The following is a 21,918-nucleotide window of genomic DNA, read 5'->3' on the forward strand; positions in this document are numbered from 1 at the left end:
TTCAATCCTATAAGAGAATTAACTGTTACTAAACAGTATGAATAAACTTGGAGATAGCCACACCAAGTGAAATTGCAAGTAATAGCCCGACCCAAAATTCGGGCTCTAACAGGAGGGAAGCATCAATATTTTTTCCTTCCCTCATAATTACTTCCTTTGATCACTAAATTTAATCTTAATCCATGCTTTTTTAAGTCTGTAATGACTAGTACTGAGCGATTTAAATACAAAATACAATGAAGCTGCTGTAATAGAGGCAGTTTTCTATTCAAAAATAGATAGTATTGGTATTATTGGATTTGGAGATCCTTTAATGAAGTGTCTTCACTTGCTCTTGTAACCATTTGTTATCCTTCTAATTCTCAACGTACCAAGTGAATGAGGAATTGTTCAATAGATAATGCCTGCAAAACAGAAAATCACATCACAATGGTAATTTGCATATAAATATATCCTGGTTATCTGTTCCTATCTTCTTATTGAAAAGGTTTCTAAAGACAACTCACATACCTTATAAAAGAACATATAAAAAGAAAGAGCTGAGGATGAATTAGTGGGATCAGTATATCGAGAACGATTCCAAAGTGCAAAAGCAATTCCAAGGTTGCCAAATACCTAATATTGCAAAGAAGTCGTATAATAGAAAGAAGAAGAAGAAACTATCATACCAGACAAATTTAATTCTTTGAATACAGTTAGTGTTAGCAAATAGATGAAAGTCAAATTAAAGCCAAAAACAAACTTACTGTTATAAACTTCCCAAACCAAAGTGATGATGAAGCCCCCACTACTGTAGCAAGAAACAGTTCTGCTAAAACGATCTTAATAGCTATAGCAAATGCCTGCTCCATTAAACACACTTGCAATAAGAGAAAGACATACTGACCACTTCAAGGATAAAATGCTGGTAACATCCATCAATCTGCAGATATGATAAAACTTATAATAATGACAAAGGGAGAGATCTTTGACTAACTCTTTCTTCACCAAGTAGAGTACTGATGGTTCTTATGCCATTTGTTCTATCTCCATCCGTATCTGAAATGTCCTGTTAGTTGCTACAAGTATATTATAGTAAGAGATAAAAGATGGCCACCAAAGAATTTTCATGATAATTGAACACTGTAAACATTCCATATCATATGACAATGAGTTGTCCAACAATGGGTACATGACATAAAGAAAAAAGATAATAAAATTCACGCTTAAACTAATATGATAGAGCATTTACCTTTAAAATCATTTGGGGAATGCAAAGCAAAGACATCATCGTTATATGAAATATTAATGACTTTGTAATAAAGGTTGGTCTCCCAAAGACATACTTCTGCAAGTTGGTAGTTAAAAGTCATAATCATATTTATAAGAAACTTGCTTGGAGACGCAAGAGTTGAAGATATATCCTAATTTGTTGGTTGGATTAAGTCCATTGTAATAGGATTACAAAGGACTAAGCTACCTTGATTAAGGCTAGTTAGTTAAAATTGATATATCATGTATAAAATGTTCATACCTGGATATGTATATAACATGGGACTTGAAAACCTAGAGCACACCATAACACCTGACTTGGTATATAAATTGAAGGATATCTCTTCCATCTAAGAAAAGGAAGCTGTAAAGAACAAGAAATTCAGCAAAATCAATTACATGCTAAATTCAAATATGACACCATTTGTACCTGATTCCACCCTTTTTCTGGACTAAAGAGAATTATGTCATTGGCTTCATCAATTTCATATAAATGAAACATTGCTTCTCACTATTTAATAGAGATTTTCTTTAACAAAAAAGGGGGAAAAAACTAAAAGTTAAAAAGATTGTAGAGTATATACATTGATAGAGTACGCAGATCCTCCAAGAAAGCTAATAACTGCAGCCCAAATAAGTGGTGGAGATTTAAATATTATTGCCAAGCTAAAGCTCTGCAGGGGGAGAAAAAAGAAATGAAAATTTTAAAAGTAAATGAAACTAAAAGAAATACATATAAAAGCATTCAAATATCACAAGCTTCCTTATAAGATAAATACCAGTATGGTAGCTGATAAAGTGAAGGCCATAGCATCTTTAGTTGAGAATTCACCAGAAGCTAAAGGAAGATATGGTTTATTAATCTGGAAAGCATAAGATGAGAACATAAATATGATAATTAGCTTCACTATTATATTTCTTGCAGTCATGTTTCTCATGCATAAGATGTTCTTTTGATACTTTGAATGGTTTATAATTTTCATTTGAGACATATTTTTGGCATCCATTTGTAACTACATGATATAATCTATGTACCTTGTCAATCTCAACATCAGATAGTTGATTTACTCCATTTATATAGAAGATATTTAACGTCGCCACCACCAATACCTAAAACAATAAAAATAACTTTTTAGAAGGAATAACACTTATTAAGTATGGAAGCATTATCGTTCTCTCTCACCTTGGTTTCTTACCTTCAAATATCCAGTAAAGAATGTTGGAGAAAGATCACCAATTGATTGTAAAGACAGAAGACAAAGTGATGTTGTTACCCCAGCCTGATAAATCAACACTACTGGTATTTTTAAAATGTTACAATTTTAAAAAGTCGAATACAAGAAATAATTTCAAATTGAAAAACATAGATTTAAGATGATAATCAGCTACAATATGATCAAACTAACACTTACAGTTGCTGACATAGTGTAAGGTCGAGAAAATTTATAGAATGCTTTCAATTTCTTCCCAAGTCTTGCATAATGGTTCTCAAATTTTGATAGCTCATTCTCAAATATACATTTTTCATGGGGAAGCTTCTCATCTGGAAATGCCGAGAATTCAAGGCTTTGCTTGACATTGCATCTTCTATGGATATCATGTAAATTGCTCACTGGTATTTGAAATGCAAGAGTACAAATGTGAAATGTTGACCAAAATTTTGTTAAAAAATGAAAAGTTAGATATACTAATAAAGCAGAAATTCATATATTGGATGATGGGGTATTAATTGAACCCAAAAAAAGAGAAAAAGAAAGAGATATCTTGGTGGTTGTAGCGAGTTGGGACTTATTGGATTCCGTTAGGTAGAGGTTAATTATGCTCTCGTCATACTTTTACCATCACATTTTAAAAGTAGAGCGTGTTTATAGTTCACTTTGTTAATGTTTAGAAGAGTCTTCTTCCTATATACGTGGTAAATGGTGTGTGATCCTCTACCCATTGGAGTAGAGGAACTAGACTTGTTATAGCCCCTAGGTCAAATTGTCGGACCAATGAAAGTGAATACATGGCACGGTGGCACGTGGCATGAGGCATCTGTCTTTTAAAATATTATGAGGATACTATAGTAATTTCTTTTGATAGAGCAGGAAGTAAGGAACTTAATATATAGAAAGAAAATAAAAATGATTGGTTGCTTACTTCTTCTTCCATTAGTGAAGCAGACAGAGTTCCTCATGAAATGACCTAGAGATTGAAGAGAAAAATGAATTGGGCTCAAGAACCAAGATAATAGCTTGAAAACTCAGACTGCAAAATAGATGGGAAGAAAAATCCAGTAAATGGGATCTTAATTACCTCTTCCAGGAGGTGAGAAAGTTGCAAACACTGCTTCCATCCCTGTCTGTTTCTCAGGAAGAGAAACAACTGAAAATGCTGGTCTTAGAAGCGCCTCCATAGCTTTCTCCTTGTTCTGTAGAGTTCTAAACAGTTGAAAAAGCTAACCTTAGAAGCCACCTTCCTCCTTGCAACCTCTGGGTGTGTTCTTTGGAAGAGCTTTACATGCTTTGTTTGCTCTTTATCTTCTGGAGAAGAAGGAGCCCATTTATGAATTGAAGAGCCTTCTAATATTGTTCATCTGCACCTGCAAGTTATTTACATAAGTTGTATACTTCATTGCTAATAATTAATGGCAATCTGAGTAATTAGATTAATATAATATTGAAGTAAAGTGTTGGAAGTAGTTTTATTTTGTAGTTTGTGGTGTGCGACTTACTAAAAGAATATTTCAGAGAAAGAAATTAAGAATAAAAAATTATTTAGTTTTTGGATTCATGGAAAGATTTAGGAAAAAAATAATTGAATTGGGTCTCTAATGGGAAGCATTAATCTGTAGCCTCTGTGGACCTATTCTGTAAAATAATGGTGGGCCGAAATTCTAAAAATTAGGTATAAAATTGTCAACTAAAAAATATAAAAAGATTCCAAATATGTTGCATGAACCCTGCTTGATCTTAAAAAAGAATTGCCTCTTGAATTTTTTTTCCTTTTGGGCCCGTCTGCAATTTGGGTAGCCTCAAGGCCCAAGCCTAGTCGAAATTTGTGTTTTACACGCCTGACGGCCCAACCCAATTAGTTGGATCAGGTGGGCATTGCATGGATCGGGCCAAGCCCACGTCTCTTTCATCCTTATTGTTAAGTAAGCCCAAGGCCCAAACAAACTTCTTTTGGGAGTGGCTAGTCTTTGGGGAACTTTACCTTTTTTAGATTTCTAGTCTTCCAAAAACTCCCAAACTCCATTTTCCCCAAGGAGTTTGATCTTTATACCCAAAAGAGTAAAGATCCCACTTTTTCAACAACAAGATCTCTTCACGCGTGAAAGAGCAAGCCAACGTATCTCTCTTTTTGTCATTCTTAAAAGAATTCAATGGTTTTTACTCATCCCTCTCTCTCAAATCCTGGTGAGCTTACTTGTAACAAATGGATTTTAAAGACTTAATTGGGGTTAAATGAGCATACTAGAATATGGAAAGGAGGGGTAGTAGGATGGTTAGGAACCTGGCTTCTCAATGAAGAGGTTATGGGTTTAACCCCTACCGACGACATATGTAGTATCCCTAATAGTGATTATGATAAGCCCAAGCCCATGTTTCTTTCTTCTTTAATATTAAGTAGGCCCATAGTCCAAACAATTTTGTTCCCCCCTTTTTTCGTATAAGGGCACATTTTTATGGTTATCAGGTCCATTTCTGACATCCATTTCCTTGTAGATATGTGCCATGTATCTCAACATCGCATCATATGGTTGAAATCCATTTATAAGTCACATTAAAGAATTGAGGAAATGGACCATTTCTTTGTAAGAAATAGACCTGATATTGGTCCCATTTTTATATATCGGAGAATGGATATTATATATACCACCCAAGATAGTTGAACTAGCGACCTCTTCACTAAGAGGCATTGGTTGTTGTCATCCAACCAACCCTACGATAGTCAAACAAATTTTTTTTGGAATAATGCTCTTGGAAATGGCTGAGAGTTAGATATGTTTAGGTTGGATTTAGATCCTCAGCATATGGTCGACGGATGTCTTGTTCATGGTATCAACCAACCAAATTTGATACCACAGACATGACATCTAACAGTGAAACACATCAATGCACGCCCAACCCGGATACAAAGGATTTGCATGCATTTTGGTTAGTGTTCGGGTGACATCAGCTTTTTGAGATTTCTAGTCTGTCAAAAACCCATTTTCACAAGGAGATCTTTCTTTCCCGAAAGGGCAAAAAAATCCCCAGTTTTCAACAGCAAGGTCTCTTCACGCGTGAAAGAGCATGCGAGCGTATCTCTCCCTTTGTCATTCTTAGAATTGTTACCATTCCTGTCTCTTTCAAATCCTGGTGGGACTGGTAAAATGAGCAGATTAGGGTATAGAGACAATTGGTCATGATGAGATCATGAGAGTTTTTGAATTGTTCATGGTCGGCTGGTCATTAGACCAATGCCTACCTTACACCTCTCTGGATCGATGCATGATTTTACTTATCAGTTCTGGTTCTATCTGTACCCAGAAATCAACGACAACTTCACATGTATTGCTTAACCCGTTAGTAGAAATCCTGTCTAAAAATCATTCATGGATGTGGCTCTGCGATTTCTCTTCATGAACTGTGCATCATCGATCTGTCCCTGTGTCCGTACATCCATGACGGACAGAAAGAAATTAAGATCGAGAAGGATATTAGAAACGTCATTTCTGACGCCATTACTGGGAGTCACTCGAGCTTTTTATGATTTTATCCACAGCTTCGAGCTGGCTTGTTCATAACGCAATGGTGATGCTCATAGAAATCACATTTTTCCAGTGAAAACCCACTTTTTGATCGTATCTACGGGTCAATATTTGCATGTATACGGAAGAAGATAATGATGCTTTGTTTGGCATATATATCAATATCAACCAGAACAATAATTTGAAGAAAGCCCATCTCAGCCCCAGAAATTTTTTGTGTTTGGGTAAGTTGGCGTGTGTAGAGAAGATTCATTGATGTCTGACTTGGGAAGATCTGTTACAGTAGTGATGATGCAAGCAAGAATTCTAGATTGCGTTTTGAAGCCAACAACAAAATCTCGGGCTTGAGACAAGAATTGTCGAATACAATTTGGTCTAAGTTGTTCACGCGTGAAGATGGGTAGATGATGTGATATTGAGAATTAAGATAGACATGTTTGACTCTGAAGCAGGAATTCACACGTTTTATTATTTCTTATTGAGTTCCTTAATTAAGCAGTACTATTTGGGAACAAAAATTTCATCATTAGATGTGATCGTAGTTTTTTTTTTTTTTTGTCAAAAGATGTGATGGTATTAATAGTGAATTATATTGAGATGTTGGGTATTAAGATGTGTGCTGTTAGCGAACTGCTTGGGAGCAGGGCTCTGTGCAATTCCGATCAAATGCATTTTGGGCTTCAAAGTTTATTTCGACCATTGAATTAAATGTCGATTCAATGGTTGAGATGCAATTTGGAGCCTGAGAGGCATCCGGACAGGCCACTACTGCTCCCAAGTATAACCTGTAATGTTATATTGTTTGGTATTTGAAGAATTTCACTAGTGATGTCATAAATTGAGTTCGGATCCTCTGTTATAACATATAGAAATCTATGCTACTTCTATACTTTTTCAACACATATCAGGAGGGGAGGGCCTACTAAGGGGTTCACTTTTGATTTTTCTTTATAGAATTTAGAAGTAGGTCCTCTCCTAAGAGATGGTGAAGAGGTGTGGGGCAGCACAGACCTTTACCCTGAGAGTTTGGATCTCATTGTAGAGAAAAAAATTTCTATTAAATAAAATATGATGCAGGAACAGCGTTAGGGCCAAGAAACGAGATAGAGATAGGAGTAGGCTGATACCATGTAGAGAATAAATTTTCTATTAAATGAAATACTGGTTAGGTATAGTATTTATAGATGCATCTCAAATACAAATAGAATGGACACGTAGACTCATATAGACTATGGTATATTCTTGGCAGAGATATGTATTGCTCTCATGTTTATCCACTATACTACAAAGGTGGGCTTACCTCCGAATACTGACAAAATAAATCAGAAGTGAGATTCCTGATAGATCTCATATGAATCTTACCTTTATTCCCTATTCCTGATGAGGAAGTGATCTGAACTCTTATATTGACAGATGGAAGATTCCAACTAGTCTGAGAATTGTTAATTTTGAAAATAAAAGTGATGAACCCATGAGGAGGGTGAATCTTGCCAGCATGGGAAAGTCAAATTAAACCAACGTACCCATGTCACCATCTTGATTCTCATGTCCATCAGTTATTTGAGGAGAGATAGTAATGTAAGGATTTTCAATTGGTTTGGTTGAAAGCAACCAATCGAATCACTTCTCTACGGATACACGAAAGAAATTGGATTCTCATTTCTAAATGGGTCATGGAAAAAACTTTTGACTTACATACAAGGAAGGATGGGAAGAACATCACTTGTTTCATGCATCATCATATCTCTCACTGCGACTACCATAGTCACCCCTGAGACTAAAACTGAAAATGTGTTAAATGTGGGGTGAGAGATTCACTTACAGATAGTGTTTGACCATTCTAGGATCATTATTACTCCTCTTTCTTTCTTATCCATTTTAACCAGTAAGAGAACCTGGTCATTTAAAATCAAAACAGGTCCAAATTTTCCATCTCTGTCTCCTTGACACCCTTAGTCCAAATTGTACGGCGTTTGGTTGAATGAAAACTCAACCATCTTAATTTCTTCCTAATTTCTTTCGTGCAAGTTTCCTTTGTTAACCCTTTTGGGTGTTGCCCAGAAGTTTCCCTCATTTTCTGTGTTTTGAGTAGAAGTCAAGTTTCACCTTCTTGATGATCAACAAGGTCAAAAACAAATTAAACAGTTTTCTCCTTACATGCACGGTCAAAAACAAATTTCCAATCTTCTTTAACTCCGGGCCTCTCCGGGGGACCTGGTCCTGCTTTCAAGTTTCTCAGTGTGAACTTACTGTACATCATTTGCATTGGAAGAAGGAAGAAAGAACTTTGTGAGTTGGGCCAGTCAAAGTTGGAAGTCTCCATTAACCTATTACTGAATTCTGATTTGATGATTTGCCTTGCTTTGCTGCTCCGTGCTCTTTCCACATTTTTCCAAACACAATATAATTAAGGATTGAAAACCCTTTTCCTTTTATCTAGACTGTGCACTTCACTTCCCATTTGTGCATGATTCGCGTTAATGTTTTGTTTTCTTCCTGGGTGAACTGAAGAAACCGTCTGCATGCGCAATGCAGACAAAGCTGCTTCTTTGGATATCTGTAGTTCACCCAGCTGGGTTAAAGCTGTTGGTCCAGAACTCCAGATTAACACTAACCTTTGGACCAATTAACAATGCAAAATGAATATAAGATGGGTCAATGTATATCTTATATATATCACCTCCCAGTTTGTTTTGTGTTAGGTTTTGACTTGAAGTTTTGTATCAATATATTTTGATGGACGAACTCGCATTACTCAATTTGAGAGATCTCTATTATTTTCATTTTCTTAGTGGTCTTTCTGCTTAGTGTCGTAATATGGTAATGCCTGTGGTGTTTAGTGTTACATGGTGTAGATTTTATTAAATCCTAGCCATTCAAAACACCATTGCACTTGTAACCAACTTAAGTAAAAGAAAACCTAATTCTCTTTGCAACAAATAAAACCATGTATTAAGTGTTTGGGATTTAATGAAGTCCACATGGCGATCATCCAATGCTTGGCACCACCGGCACTAGATTAGCAAAATACAGAATCTAGAGTGAGATCACCTAGCTAGAATGGCTTAGTGAAAAGTGATGAGCACGATTGTATGAACAGTTTCTACTCTTTGATTAGTGTTAAGTTATGTAGTTTTTTTTTTTTGGTCCATATTCTTTCTGCCAGAAAAAATTATAAAAAAAAAGAAGAGAAAAAGAAAAAGAAAATCTAGGGCAAGATAATATCAAAATATTATATGTGCCTCACATTTATTTTATGTATTTAAATTTAAATAAAATAGAGATGGTCGTCTCTTTTCTCCAGAAAGGGATAAACACAACATTATTGAGTTGAAATATAATTATATAAAATGATTGATCCCGTAGAGGAATCATTAAGTACTATATAGTGGATCACTTTCAATTATAAATTAATATATGCTTTCTATTTTTCAGCCTTACTCTAAGGAATAACAATTTTTTAAGGAATAAAAATTTACTTCATATATATATTTGAATACTATGCTAAGAAAATCAACAAATCATACAAAATATTATCAATAATAGCAGCCACATATGATCCAAGTAAGTATACTTTCTGGAATCAATATCTAAAAAGAAAGAAGCAAAAATATGTCACACTTCTCAAATAAATAAAAAAGGCATATCAAAGAAACAGTAATTGATGTGGTAAAGGAACAAAAAAAAAAAGTTTATTAGTCATTAGTGCACCCCCCATCCTGCATCATATTCATGTTTCTTGAACTAATGCTTATCTAGTTGCGAATTTAAATGTCAAAACCACTCTAATTTGTCCAACTTCAATGCACCATCTCTATAGGTAAAGCAAAGCTTGAGATAAAGAGGGGGAAAATACTTAAATCCCTATGAGTGAAAATCTACCAACATGATAGATTTTTATATCATTTTAATTACTAATTAGTTGGTAAAAACCATTGAATAGAACAGTCTTCAATATTTTTTTTTGAACCTCACCTATCTTGTGGCCCCCCTCCACCTCAAGAAAATAATCCCTAGCTTATAATAGTCAAAATCAATGAAGACACCACCTACAATAAGAATTTGTGTTCCACCTACTATGTAGACCAATGAAAACTACTGTAACTATTAAAAATAGTTGATCTCAGTATAATTTGAGATGGAACAGGTATTGATCACTAGGAGGCATATTCTTAGATATATACCAATGCGATGTGAATCATTAGATTTGAATCCAAGAGAGATCCATTTAAAAGCTAACTATACTACTTAAGTGCCAATGCAGGATTGGTGGATTGGTAGAGATCCATACTTCTCAATGGAGAGATCATGGGTTTGATCCTTTGGAGACAACGTCTCCCCCCCGAAGATGTAATCAAAGTGCGCGCAAGCTGGCCCGGATGAACCTTAGCTTCCAAAAAAAAAAAAAAAAACACTATACAACTGAATGAATTTACTCATTACCCAAAATATTCCAAATTAAATGGTCTCCTATCACCAATTCTGATTTGATTTCCATGGATTATGGAATTTTAAACTCTTTAGAGAAGAATCTCATTAAGGGTTATGGTGCGCTCCATTGTCTATGTTTCTAAATATTCCCCAACGTCACTCTGCATCTTGTTAGATTAAAATAGAACACCGAGAACTCCAATCAAGGACTAATAAGCTAATCTCTTCTCCCCACTTTCCCATCATGAAGGCTGTTTGTAGGGAACTTTGAATTAGTTGGGATGACTTAAGCATGATAAAACTACTCTATAACTCTACTAACTTGCTACCACTTGTCAAGTGTAGGAAGCTATGTATATTCCTTTACCCAACCCAACCTTTTCAAAAGCTGAATAACTTAATGGAAGATCTAATTAATCTCTGGATATAAAAGCAATGTTTGATCAATAAGCATTTTATATGGCTATCTCTAATGGTTGAGATGAAATGGAATACGTTGCAGATTGGATAGAGATTTAAGTTAAAGTTAGTAATGGTGTATACGTAAGAACTCAACCCCGAGAATGTATGAACCAATTATCTTTAAAATTGATAAAAACAGTACTTGTAGCGTGAACAGGCCTCTAAACCAAGATTAGGTTCTTCTGTGATAAAGACCTTGTTTGGCATCAAGGTTTGGATTTATTCTCGTTTCCTCAAGATTCTCACCCTAAGTTTCTTTCCAGAAATCTTTTAGGGTTTAACTAATGGAAGTTGGACAAATGGTTTTGAAAAGGAAATGGGTATTCTTTGTTTGTTTATCATTCTTTTTTTTTTTTAAATACGGATATCTCCTTGGGTCCTAATGGTTAGGTTTGCATTGAAACTGATTTTGAAGAGCTTGACTTCTGAACAACTACCCTAGAAAAGTGACATGTAAAGGATTTCATGAAGAACTTGTCTAAAAGCTTGAATTTATCATTTTGAATTCGTCAAGCATGAGACTAGGTTAGCTTTCTTATTGTCTCACTAATTTGACTTAGATAATTTAGGTTAAGATTAAATATACATAATCCACCTAAACTTCTTTGTATGTCATTGTCATAGACATATAAAATGGAAGAGACCATATGTGATATGTCATCCACAGAATAAAAGACAGCTCCATGCTTAGGTTATAGTTTAGATGGAGACAAGGATCCATGCATCAAGACATGGAGACAAGGATCCATGCAATAAGAGATAGAAAAAGAAACAGGTTAGCTCAACAATATTACTGTACAGATAAGACCAGAAATTGTCAACTTCCTAACCTGATCCATGAAATCCAATTTCACAAGTCAAGACTGAAACTATGAAGCCTGATCTCAGACGGTATAGACGTGAAGTTAAAGGGTTCTCTTATGAGATTTATTTGCATCGAGCTTGTTGCGTGCTGAGCTGGGTTCAAAGTTGCAAAAAATTTAAAAAAAAATCCCAACTTGGCAACTCAAACTTCAACCTGATCATTTCCTGTGTTCAAGGTGACATTTGTACTGTTCATACTCTACCATTTTACTGGGAATCTCCTGTGGCTCAAGAAGGTGTTAAGAGGTCATTTTCTTGTTTGGTTTCAACAATTATATATATAAAATGGTTGCTCGTATTAATAGAAGCTCACTTGTTTAAAGCTAGATTAGGCATGGACCACCATATTATCTTAATTAAGTGCAGCACTAATCAGCACCAATTATACATTAATCAGCTCCAAAAAGAAAGTAGACACTGATGTCGGAGAAAGTAGAAGACCACAGATCCAACACAGACAAAAACACACTCTCTTGCTCTCTCTTTAAACCCAAAGGAATTCAATGTCAGCTTTGGGAGATTTTGGAATACAATTTTCTTTTTTCTTTTTCTTTTTTTGGGTGTAATAAGCATGCATTAAGAAAAACGAAATGTTCGAACTAGCAAAATCCATAGATTCTCGGATCAGTGACAAACCATTAGCGGTTACCTGATTGACCAGCTAAGCTAGGCCGGCAAGTCCGATTTGGAGAAATTTGGTAGCAGCAGACAGGCACAACCCATCATGCCGGGGACGCGGGAAGGCCATCGTTATCAAGAACCAACATCTGACCAGAAAATTGCCTCTGTGGCTCGCTGACTTGTTTAGGTCAGACAAAAATAGCAACATGGACAGATGACATGGCATACATTGTGGCCCCACATGTCTCTAAAGACCTTAACAAACATGACGTCTGGTGGGCCACTCTTGTCTCCTCCAGTCAAACTATATTTTCTGTCTACGGCTTGCATGGCTGCCCCTCTCTCTCCGCCCAACTTCGCTCCCTTCCTTTTGTATTACCTTGCTGACGTGAAACCTGACGTGGCTAAAAATCCCTCTTGGCCTATAAATACTCCCTTGTTTCAGCTCTTCAAAGCCATCAGCTTCTCATCTTTCCTCGTCTGTGTTTGTTCACTGTCTCTGCTTCAATAATGGCTAACATCACTTGCGAAAAGCACGCAAAGGCTCTTCACTTCATCGATGAGATGACCAAAAACGCTGATGCTGTCCAAGAGAAAGTTTTGGCTGAGATCTTGACACGAAATGCCGAAACTGAGTACCTCAGCAGGTACCAACTCAATGGTGCGAGTGACAGAAACACCTTCAAATCCAAGGTACCAGTTGTAACCTATGAGGATCTTCAACCTGATATACAACGCATAGCAAATGGTGATCGCTCTCCCATTTTCTCTGCTCATCCCGTCTCTGAATTCCTCACCAGGTTCGCATAATTATTCTCTCTTTTATCTCATCTTTCTTTTGGTTTTACCCTCCCTTTCTAATAAACCCAATGAAATTGCAGCTCAGGGACCTCGGCTGGGGAGAGAAAACTCATGCCAACAATTCAAGAAGAGCTGGATCGTCGTCAGGGTCTCTATAACCTTCTCATGCCCGTCATGAACCTGTAAATACTATCTTTATCACCCTCGCCGCCTTGGCTTTCTTGCATAGTTTCAAATTATTGACATTTCTTGTTTTCTGTCGTTGCTGCAGTTATGTTCCAGATCTTGACAAAGGAAAGGGTCTCTACTTCTTGTTTATCAAATCCGAAACAAAAACTCCAGGTGGGTTATTAGCACGACCAGTGCTCACAAGCTACTACAAAAGCGACCACTTCAAGACACGACCCTTTGATCCTTACAATGTGTACACAAGCCCCAACGAAGCCATTCTCTGCCCAGATTCATTCCAGAGCATGTACACCCAGATGCTATGTGGCCTATATCAACGAACTGAAGTCCTTCGAGTCGGCGCCGTGTTCGCGTCGGGTCTGTTACGGGCGATTCGATTCCTTCAGCTCAACTGGCAAGAACTCGCCCATGACATTTCCACTGGAACCTTAAACTCCAAAGTAACAGATTTTTCAATCAGGGATTGCATGTCTCAAGTCCTTGAACCCAACCAAGAACTCGCCGAGTTCATCATCAAGGAGTGCTCAAGTGGGAATTGGGAAGGAATAATAACCAGAATCTGGCCAAACACCAAATACCTTGATGTGATAGTTACAGGTGCCATGGCACAATACATCCCAACCCTAGATTTCTACAGTGGTGGGTTACCTCTAGCGTGCACCATGTACGCTTCTTCTGAGTGCTATTTTGGCCTTAACTTGAAACCAATGTGTATGCCATCTGAGGTCTCCTACACAATCATGCCCAACATGGGCTACTTCGAGTTTCTCCCACACGAACCCGGCTTGTCCTCTTCCTCACTGAATCGCGACACACCTCCGAGGCTCGTCGACCTCGTCGATGTCGAACTTGGCAAGGAGTATGAACTTATAATCACCACCTATGCCGGGCTATGTCGGTACCGAGTAGGAGACATACTCCGAGTGACTGGGTTCCACAACTCAGCTCCACAATTCCACTTCGTGAGGAGGAAGAACGTCCTTTTGAGCATTGACTCTGACAAGACAGACGAGGCGGAGTTGCAGAAAGCGGTGGATAACGCGTCAGAGTTGCTGAAAGAGTACAACACCAGCGTGGTGGAGTACACCAGCTTTGCTGACACGAAGAGTATTCCAGGGCATTACGTTATATACTGGGAATTGCTGGCTAAAGACCCGGTGAATGCGCCGAGTCATGAGGCGATGGAACAATGTTGCCTTGTAATGGAAGAATCGTTAAACTCGGTTTACAGACAAGGAAGGGTAGCGGACAAGTCAATTGGAGCGCTGGAGATTAGGGTTGTGAAAAGTGGAACATTTGAGGAACTCATGGATTACGCCATCTCAAGAGGAGCTTCCATTAATCAATACAAGGTTCCAAGATGCGTCAACTTCACACCTATCATGGAGCTCCTCGATTCTAGAGTCCTCTCTGCGCATTTTAGCCCTGCTCTCCCTCATTGGACACCAGAAAGACGACGGTGACCGTGACCAGTTGGCTCTGACGACCACACAGGAAATAATGATAGAAATTCTTATTTGTAATTCGTAGTAGGCTTTTCTTGTATCTCTCTCCCCCTCTCTCTCTTTCATCTTGATAGGCTTTAAGCTTTTAAAAGAGACAGATGCGTGTCGTCTAGAATGGGATAACATGTATGCGTCACGAAGCTGTCTTAAACCGTATGTCTGTTTGTGAAAATAAACTGCTCTTTCTTCTCTGTGAGCTCTTTTGAATTAGGGTTGTGATGGTAATGGCATGGATTTGTAAATTAGATGATAGTTGAAGGGTTATATAGTCCCCTGATTATCAACTTTTCCTGCTTCAGCTTATCTTGAAAACTCAAACAGAAGAAGTTTCAGAGAGGAAGAGCTTCTGATAATAATAATAATAATAATAGTATGCTTATTTAGCATGACTAAAATAAAAGATTAAGATTAAATTTCTTCTTCGTTTCTTTCCACGCTTTATTCTTGGGCAGGTCAAAGCTTGGAATTACTGTTGGAAGGATTCTCTTGGGCCATGGAGAGTCGTAGGTGGAGAGCTCCATTTTAGATAGTGCAGGCATGTTTGTGGGTCGTTAGTTGGAAAAATTTTTCTGCGGTCAACACCATAGAGAGGATAATTTTATAAACAAACAAAACTAATGAATGTTCAGAAGAATAATATTAAATGCAATTACCAATGAGGCAATGAGCAATATATATTTATATATTTATGGTAATACTAAAGTAAATGGTTTTATCTTATGATTCACAAGAAGTATAGATTGTGCTTTCTTTTATCTTTTGTTTTGCCGTTTCTTATCTATTAATAATGGTTAACAGAGAATCCAAGAAGAAAAAAATAGTAGAGGATAAATTATATATCTAACTCTACCTACTGGGTTGGTATGATTTTAATAAATGTAAAAGATTTGGTGCATATACGGAGGAGGCAGGTTAGGACTCCCCTAAATTCTTCTTTTTTTTTATTTATTTATTATTATTTATTATTTTAATCTTTTTATCGTGAACCCGATCCTCTTCATCTCAGTCTATGGGGTTCACATCCTCTACAATTCTCACTTTTTACAATTCCTGTAATTCCTATTTAGAATTGACCTATCTGAAATTGTAACCCAACTAAGAATTGAACTTAATAAATCCTTAATTTTAGGGATTTATTAGGTTCAACTTTTAATTGGGTTTTAATCATGACATTTGGATAATTAACTGTCACGTGTCACAATTCTAAATAAGAATTACAGGGAATTGTAGGAGGTGAGAATTGTAGAGAATGTGAACTTGATTCTCTAATGAGAAATACATGGATAAAGAGCATGACAACCATCAAATGGAGAAATTTTACCCATCTACATGTCGTCCATTTGATGGTGGGATTAATAGGATGAAATATAATGTGAGATGGGGGAGGATTGGAATTCTTTTGGTTTCAAAGTTAAGGGTTTCCATATCATGAGTTTGAGGAATCTCTTACACCACCTCAATCATGAAGATAATATTTCATTTAATTAAAAAATGAGAAAGAATTATTGATTGATTGAAATTCTCCCAATTGGTTAGGGATTGGCACCAACCTTTGAAAATATATATGGAGGATTTCGGTGTCCAAAGTAAAAAAAAAAGCACTAAGAATGATTTAAATATACACAAAATCTTGATGAAATCCCAATAGAAGTATGGAAGAGCTTGGAAGCATTGGACTAGCTTTGTTGACTTAGTTGTTTAATAAGATTACAAGCATAGAAAAAATGTCAGATGAATAAAGGAGAAACATTGTAGTTCCAATTTACAAAAATAAATATTTGGAGAGACCAACCTTTCCTAGTATATCATGGGAATTGTGGACAATATTTGGAGGTTGAGAGATGAGTTGGCCCATATTCGGGTGGTTTATTAGATTCTTGAGACCAATCGTTGTGCTGATTATTTGACCAGCTTGATTTTGGTTCTAGTGGAGATTCAATTGGACCCGAAAGATTTGCCCAACAAACTTCACATAACGGTTTGTTGAAGAAATGGAGGGTAGATGGTTCTTCCGCTATTAGCTTTATATTAGCTTAATGTTTTATTAATATAATATTATTGCCTTGGTCTAAAAAAAATGAGATATTCAAAGTTATAATAACTATAAAATGATAAGACTCATACTATGAAATTATAAAATTATGAGAAAAAATAATTGAAACCCATTTGAGATACTTAGCCACATTACGAAAATTCAATTTGTGTTTATGCTCGAAAGATCTACAACGGAGGCTATTTACCTAATTATAAGAGACTTATGAAAAGATATAGAAAATGTATGAAAGACATTTATATAGTATTTATTGACCTATAAAAAACTAATGATAGAGTTCTTAGGGCATTAGTTGACAAGTACTAGAGAAAATAAGTATTACAAGTAATTATGTGGACATAGTTAGAGATATGTATGATGGCTCAATGACAAATGTAAAATTCTATTAAAAAAAAAAAACGACAAGTGCAAAAAAAATGGCGGGAGGTGGGGGAACAAAGTAATGAATTCTCAATTGCAATGGAGCTACATCAAAGATCAACTTTAAACCTATATATATATTTGCAATTATAATGAATGAATTAACCAAAAACATTAAAGATGAGATTTCCTGGTGTATGCTTTTGCTAATGATATTGTGTTGAAAGATGAGACTCAAGTAAAGATTAATATCAAGTTAAAATCATGGAGAGTAGCTTTGGAATAAAAAAACTTTAAATAAGTAGAGTGGAGATAGAATATCTAGTTTGTAACTTTAATCATGATACAGGAAGGGGGAGGAAACATGATGATAGCAGGATGATCGGTAGAGGATGGAAATAAATAAAAAAAGGGATAGAGGATGATGATTAAGTTGAGATAGGGTGCCTGACGAGGAGTGCACAGGGCTTGGTGTAATTACGTACCTTAAAGTTTAAAGGAAACTTCTATTGGACCGTTGTTTGACTAGCTATGATGTATGATGCAAAGTGTTATGCTTAATCAAATAATTTAGAGGGGATACTAATGATGCTAAATGGTCACCCCAAGCAAAGAAGTAGCAGCGGTCATGGAGGACCGACCGTGAAACCTCCTAGGGTAGAGTCCGACTGACCGTCAATAATACTTTAAAGGAACTTTCCCAAAGAGACCCCAACAACTCTCTATTGGAGTATATTCCTACCCTAAGTTACAGTTTATAAAGACTAGCTATGAGGTATGATGCAAACTTGTTACTGGAGCTAGTTGAGACAAAAAATCACTATGGAAATAAAGGTCGAGCGATCGGAGGTTCGTGTGGGGAAACGAAATGGACAACTACTAAGATGGATGAGTGGTAAAACTATGAAATATAACATAAGGAATGATCGTATTAGAGTTAGTCTAGGAGTAACTCCGATAAATGATAAGCTATGAGAACGTCATTTGAAGTGGCACGAGCACATTCAACGGAGGCCCATAAATGCCCCTATTTGGAGAATGGATATAATCCAAATTGAAGAAATTAGTGCTCAAAATATATCTAAGATAATCTTAAGAGAAGTAGTGAAAAAAAATATATGTATAGCTTAGACCTTGTATCTAGCATGGCTTCAAACAAAGTTGATAAGAAGACAAAAATTCATATAACCGACCCCATATAATTGAAACTAGACTTGTTATCATTGTTGTTGTATAATTGCTGACTAATGAACAACCTCAAAGTAAGCTCTACTTCCAAAATCTATTCCAGAACACATGCCAATACAGCTTATTTATATTTCATCATTGGGGAAGACACTGACCAAGAATATTTCCTAAGCAATCAATTAAAGGATCATAGCATATGGAGTTGTTTCTTCCTGTTGAACAAAGAACCATCTTGAGTAATCATCACCAGTGTAGCTGCCGACGCACAATACAGAAAATTCTTAATATATGTCATCTCCTTTTAAAAAACAAGTATTTCTTGCCATTTTTTAACCAAAAAAAAGAAGAAAAAAACAAGTCTTTCTCTTCCTGATTTTGACTTCAGGTTGATGAGAAAAGGTGAACTCTTAATGGGTTACATGATAAGTGCTGCCATGGTTCTTGTCTGTAACTGTAAATCATAAGGATTAGATCTTCTTTTTCATCATATTGATACCTTTAAATGCAACAAAGATTTTCTTTATCGATAAAGTTAAGTAGGAAGATATTTATTAGATAATGTATGCAGCAGAGACAGGATTCAAGAGCACATATCTCTGTGCACTTGAATTCAATGGCTCTAAACATAGAAGTTGTTTCTTTGCATTCTCATGATCTATGATTAGGAATCGACTTCTTTTTTAAAATAAAATCACAGAAAGTATAAACAAATGTCTTTTTAGACTAATTAAAATGATTTCTAGTATAAAATCGATGTGTGAATTAAAGTAGAACTATGATGTAAGGATTTCTACTCATGTGAACCATCGGTGTCGACATTTTGGCCGAAACATAATTAGCAAATCAACTATTACTAACCAAACACATTGTTTAATCATACATGCAAACAAAAATTTTAGATACAATGAATCATATGATGGTTTTGAGGTAAAGAAAATGTCGGTTGAGGTGAAAGATTTATTTTAGAACACATCAAAAGTTGTGGGTCTTATTGTACCAAGATGTGTAATTATGATGAATACAAAACTAAGCAGAGTTAGACAATTCATAACTATTACTTGAAAAGATGTCTCCCCTAATCTTTTACATGTCTTTGATTTTGTAAAAGTGGTCGATCCAAACATTTAAGTTGACCACATGAAGGTGACTAGTCATTCCAAAGCTTTGATAACCCCATCATAAATAGTATTTTTTTCCTTTTTTTCACACTTTAAATTATTCACCCCTACTAGAATAATTATGATCATGACATACAATAAAAATAAGGTGTCAAAGATGTGTCATTGTAGTAATTTGCATTGAGAATTAAAAAGCAATAAATATAAGAAAATTAATATTAAAGGATTATGATCATCATGTATCATTTATAGAATGTGGGATGATTAAATTCTCATCTCAATGAAAAATGAAATAAGCCAGAGATTGGATTCTAGTGAGAAAGAGATATTGATGGTTATAACGAAAATTTGTTCTGGTGGTACTTTTGTCACTTGGTGATCGTCGTTGAAGTCACCTTCCAATAATCAAATTATGGATTACGTGATCTGCAATATTGTATTTGTTTTTAGGAGCATAGAACTCTACCCTGATAGATAGAAAATATCAACTTTGGTAGAAACCTGCAATATTGTATTGGCATACCTAATTTGAAATTGTGAACAGCATTAGGTTTTGGGACCCCTTGAGAGAAGATATCAATGAGGAAATGAGGTGGGTCTGTAAGGGTTTTCATGGGCTTTTATTTCTAAGATTGGAAGAGGCAATTTTCTAGAAATCAATTTTGGGCTTGGATATTTCTAGAACTGGCTGAAATTCACACAGCAGGAAAAAGATTTTCAATGGGCCGGACTGTAAAGCATTTTGGATTAAAAAACATAGGCAATCGTTGAAGGATTCATGGGTAAATTTGGAATTACTCACACTTGAGACACTGGGCATGGAACAATCTTTCGCCACGAATTTTGGTCATTTCGGAGAAAGGCGAACCGAAACTTAAGTCGAAATTATCCAAAGCCAAAGGTGGTATGTTAAAGCGGCTAAAATCCAACTTCCCTAGGAGAGGTCTTGGGTTCGCACACACTCGGCGGCATTAATATAAAGCTCCTCTTGAGGAAGTAAATCGTGGTGCGGCAAGCTGGCCCGGATGAACCTTAGTTCCCAAAAAAGAAAAAAAAAAAACTTAAGTCGAAATTATAAAATAATATTTCACCATATATTGCTGAATTGACCGATATAACGTCAAAATATTGATATTTTTCCTATTTCTCGCGATTTTTAGGCGATTTGTCATGCGATTCTATAGCGGAATTTTCAGGGTCAATGGACAATTTTACCAATTTTGACTCAATCATTCAAGACTCAAAAAACAATGTGTCAAGTTTGATTAGGGAGGATACTCTACATAGAATAATGTATGTAAATAATTCAAAGTAGAAATATATTTTATAACAAATATTCAAGATTAATAACAATCTTACCAATTATATTTCAGTGGTTTAGGCCTCCGGTGGGCGCTGAAGGGGCCAATGCTTGTGTTGGTAGTGCATAGGGCTAATGCTTGCATAAGTTGCACTCAATAAAAAGTCAGAACATTGCGTAGCGGGGAGCGCTAGATCGCCCACTGCATCCCTTCATTTTTTTTACAAAAAAAAAAAAAAATGTCAAATATGGTTAGGGAAGAGTATATACATGAAAAAAATTTATGCAAAACAATAAAATTATGAAATAATTATGTAATGGATCTTGAAGGTAAACGGGTAATTTTTTCAATTATCTAAATGATTTACGCCTCTGAAGGTAATATGCTTCATTTTAATTTTTAATTAGTGACGGATTATATAAACCGCCACTAATGAAACATATTTATTGTAAATTATTTTCAAACTGTCACAAGTTTAAAAGATGAAAGCGCACATTTAGTGGCGGTTTTTATTTATTCACAATTAAATATTATGAAATTATACCGCCACCGTTGCCCTAATACCTCCCGCCCAACCCCGCGCCTTTTTCACTTTTCCGATGACGGAGAGTCTGAAAACCCTCAGTCTCTCTCAATCTCTCTCGCGTTCTCTTGCAGTCTCTGGTAACGCAAAAGAACCCCCAACATCAACAAACCGCCAACCTCTACATTCGATACCAGAAGAAGGCGAGGTGCCGGCTCTCGGCACGGTTCGCTCGCGGTCTGGCTCTTTCCCTCTCTCTCTCTTTCGCGCTCTCGGTGATTCTCTTGCTGTCTCGCTCTCGCTCTCTCTCTCTCTCTCTCTCTCTCTCTCTCTCTCTCTCTTTCGCTCGCAATCCATCTGTTGCCCTTTCAGAAGGTATCAGCGCCTTTCTACCGAAGCCCGTATTTTCTGTTGCCCTTCTACTGCCGTAATTCTTCTCGAGAAGCTTCAAGGGACGGATCTGCGATCTCGTCTTTTCTCCTCTACTCGGAAGGTTCGATCTCTTCTAGGGTT

General features: G+C 36.2%; 2 protein-coding genes across 2 annotated transcripts; one reads left to right on the plus strand and one right to left on the minus strand.

Annotated features, from left to right (window-relative positions):
- Positions 1 to 189: 189 nt before the first annotated feature.
- LOC149014516 (coumarin 8-geranyltransferase 1b, chloroplastic-like) lies at positions 190 to 3,825 on the minus strand. Its single transcript, XM_089155880.1, has 13 exons — positions 3,550 to 3,825; positions 3,394 to 3,438; positions 2,664 to 2,863; positions 2,448 to 2,531; positions 2,287 to 2,361; positions 2,031 to 2,114; positions 1,836 to 1,925; positions 1,514 to 1,615; positions 1,232 to 1,327; positions 977 to 1,048; positions 747 to 842; positions 511 to 615; positions 190 to 404 (listed from the first exon to the last, which is right to left on the minus strand). The coding sequence occupies exons 1-13, from the start codon at positions 3,647 to 3,649 to the stop codon at positions 363 to 365; spliced, it is 1,191 nt and encodes a 396-aa protein (XP_089012006.1). The 5' UTR covers positions 3,650 to 3,825; the 3' UTR covers positions 190 to 362.
- Positions 3,826 to 12,840: 9,015 nt separating this feature from the next.
- On the plus strand, positions 12,841 to 15,115 carry LOC149014517 (putative indole-3-acetic acid-amido synthetase GH3.1). The gene is made up of 3 exons (XM_089155488.1): positions 12,841 to 13,167; positions 13,249 to 13,350; positions 13,440 to 15,115. The coding sequence occupies exons 1-3, from the start codon at positions 12,878 to 12,880 to the stop codon at positions 14,818 to 14,820; spliced, it is 1,773 nt and encodes a 590-aa protein (XP_089011614.1). The 5' UTR covers positions 12,841 to 12,877; the 3' UTR covers positions 14,821 to 15,115.
- Positions 15,116 to 21,918: the final 6,803 nt, after the last annotated feature.

This window comes from Hakea prostrata, chromosome 5 (genome assembly GCF_041222555.1).
Source record: "Hakea prostrata isolate BN-2017 chromosome 5, UWA_Hpros_2, whole genome shotgun sequence".
Classification (NCBI taxonomy): Eukaryota; Viridiplantae; Streptophyta; class Magnoliopsida; order Proteales; family Proteaceae; genus Hakea; species Hakea prostrata.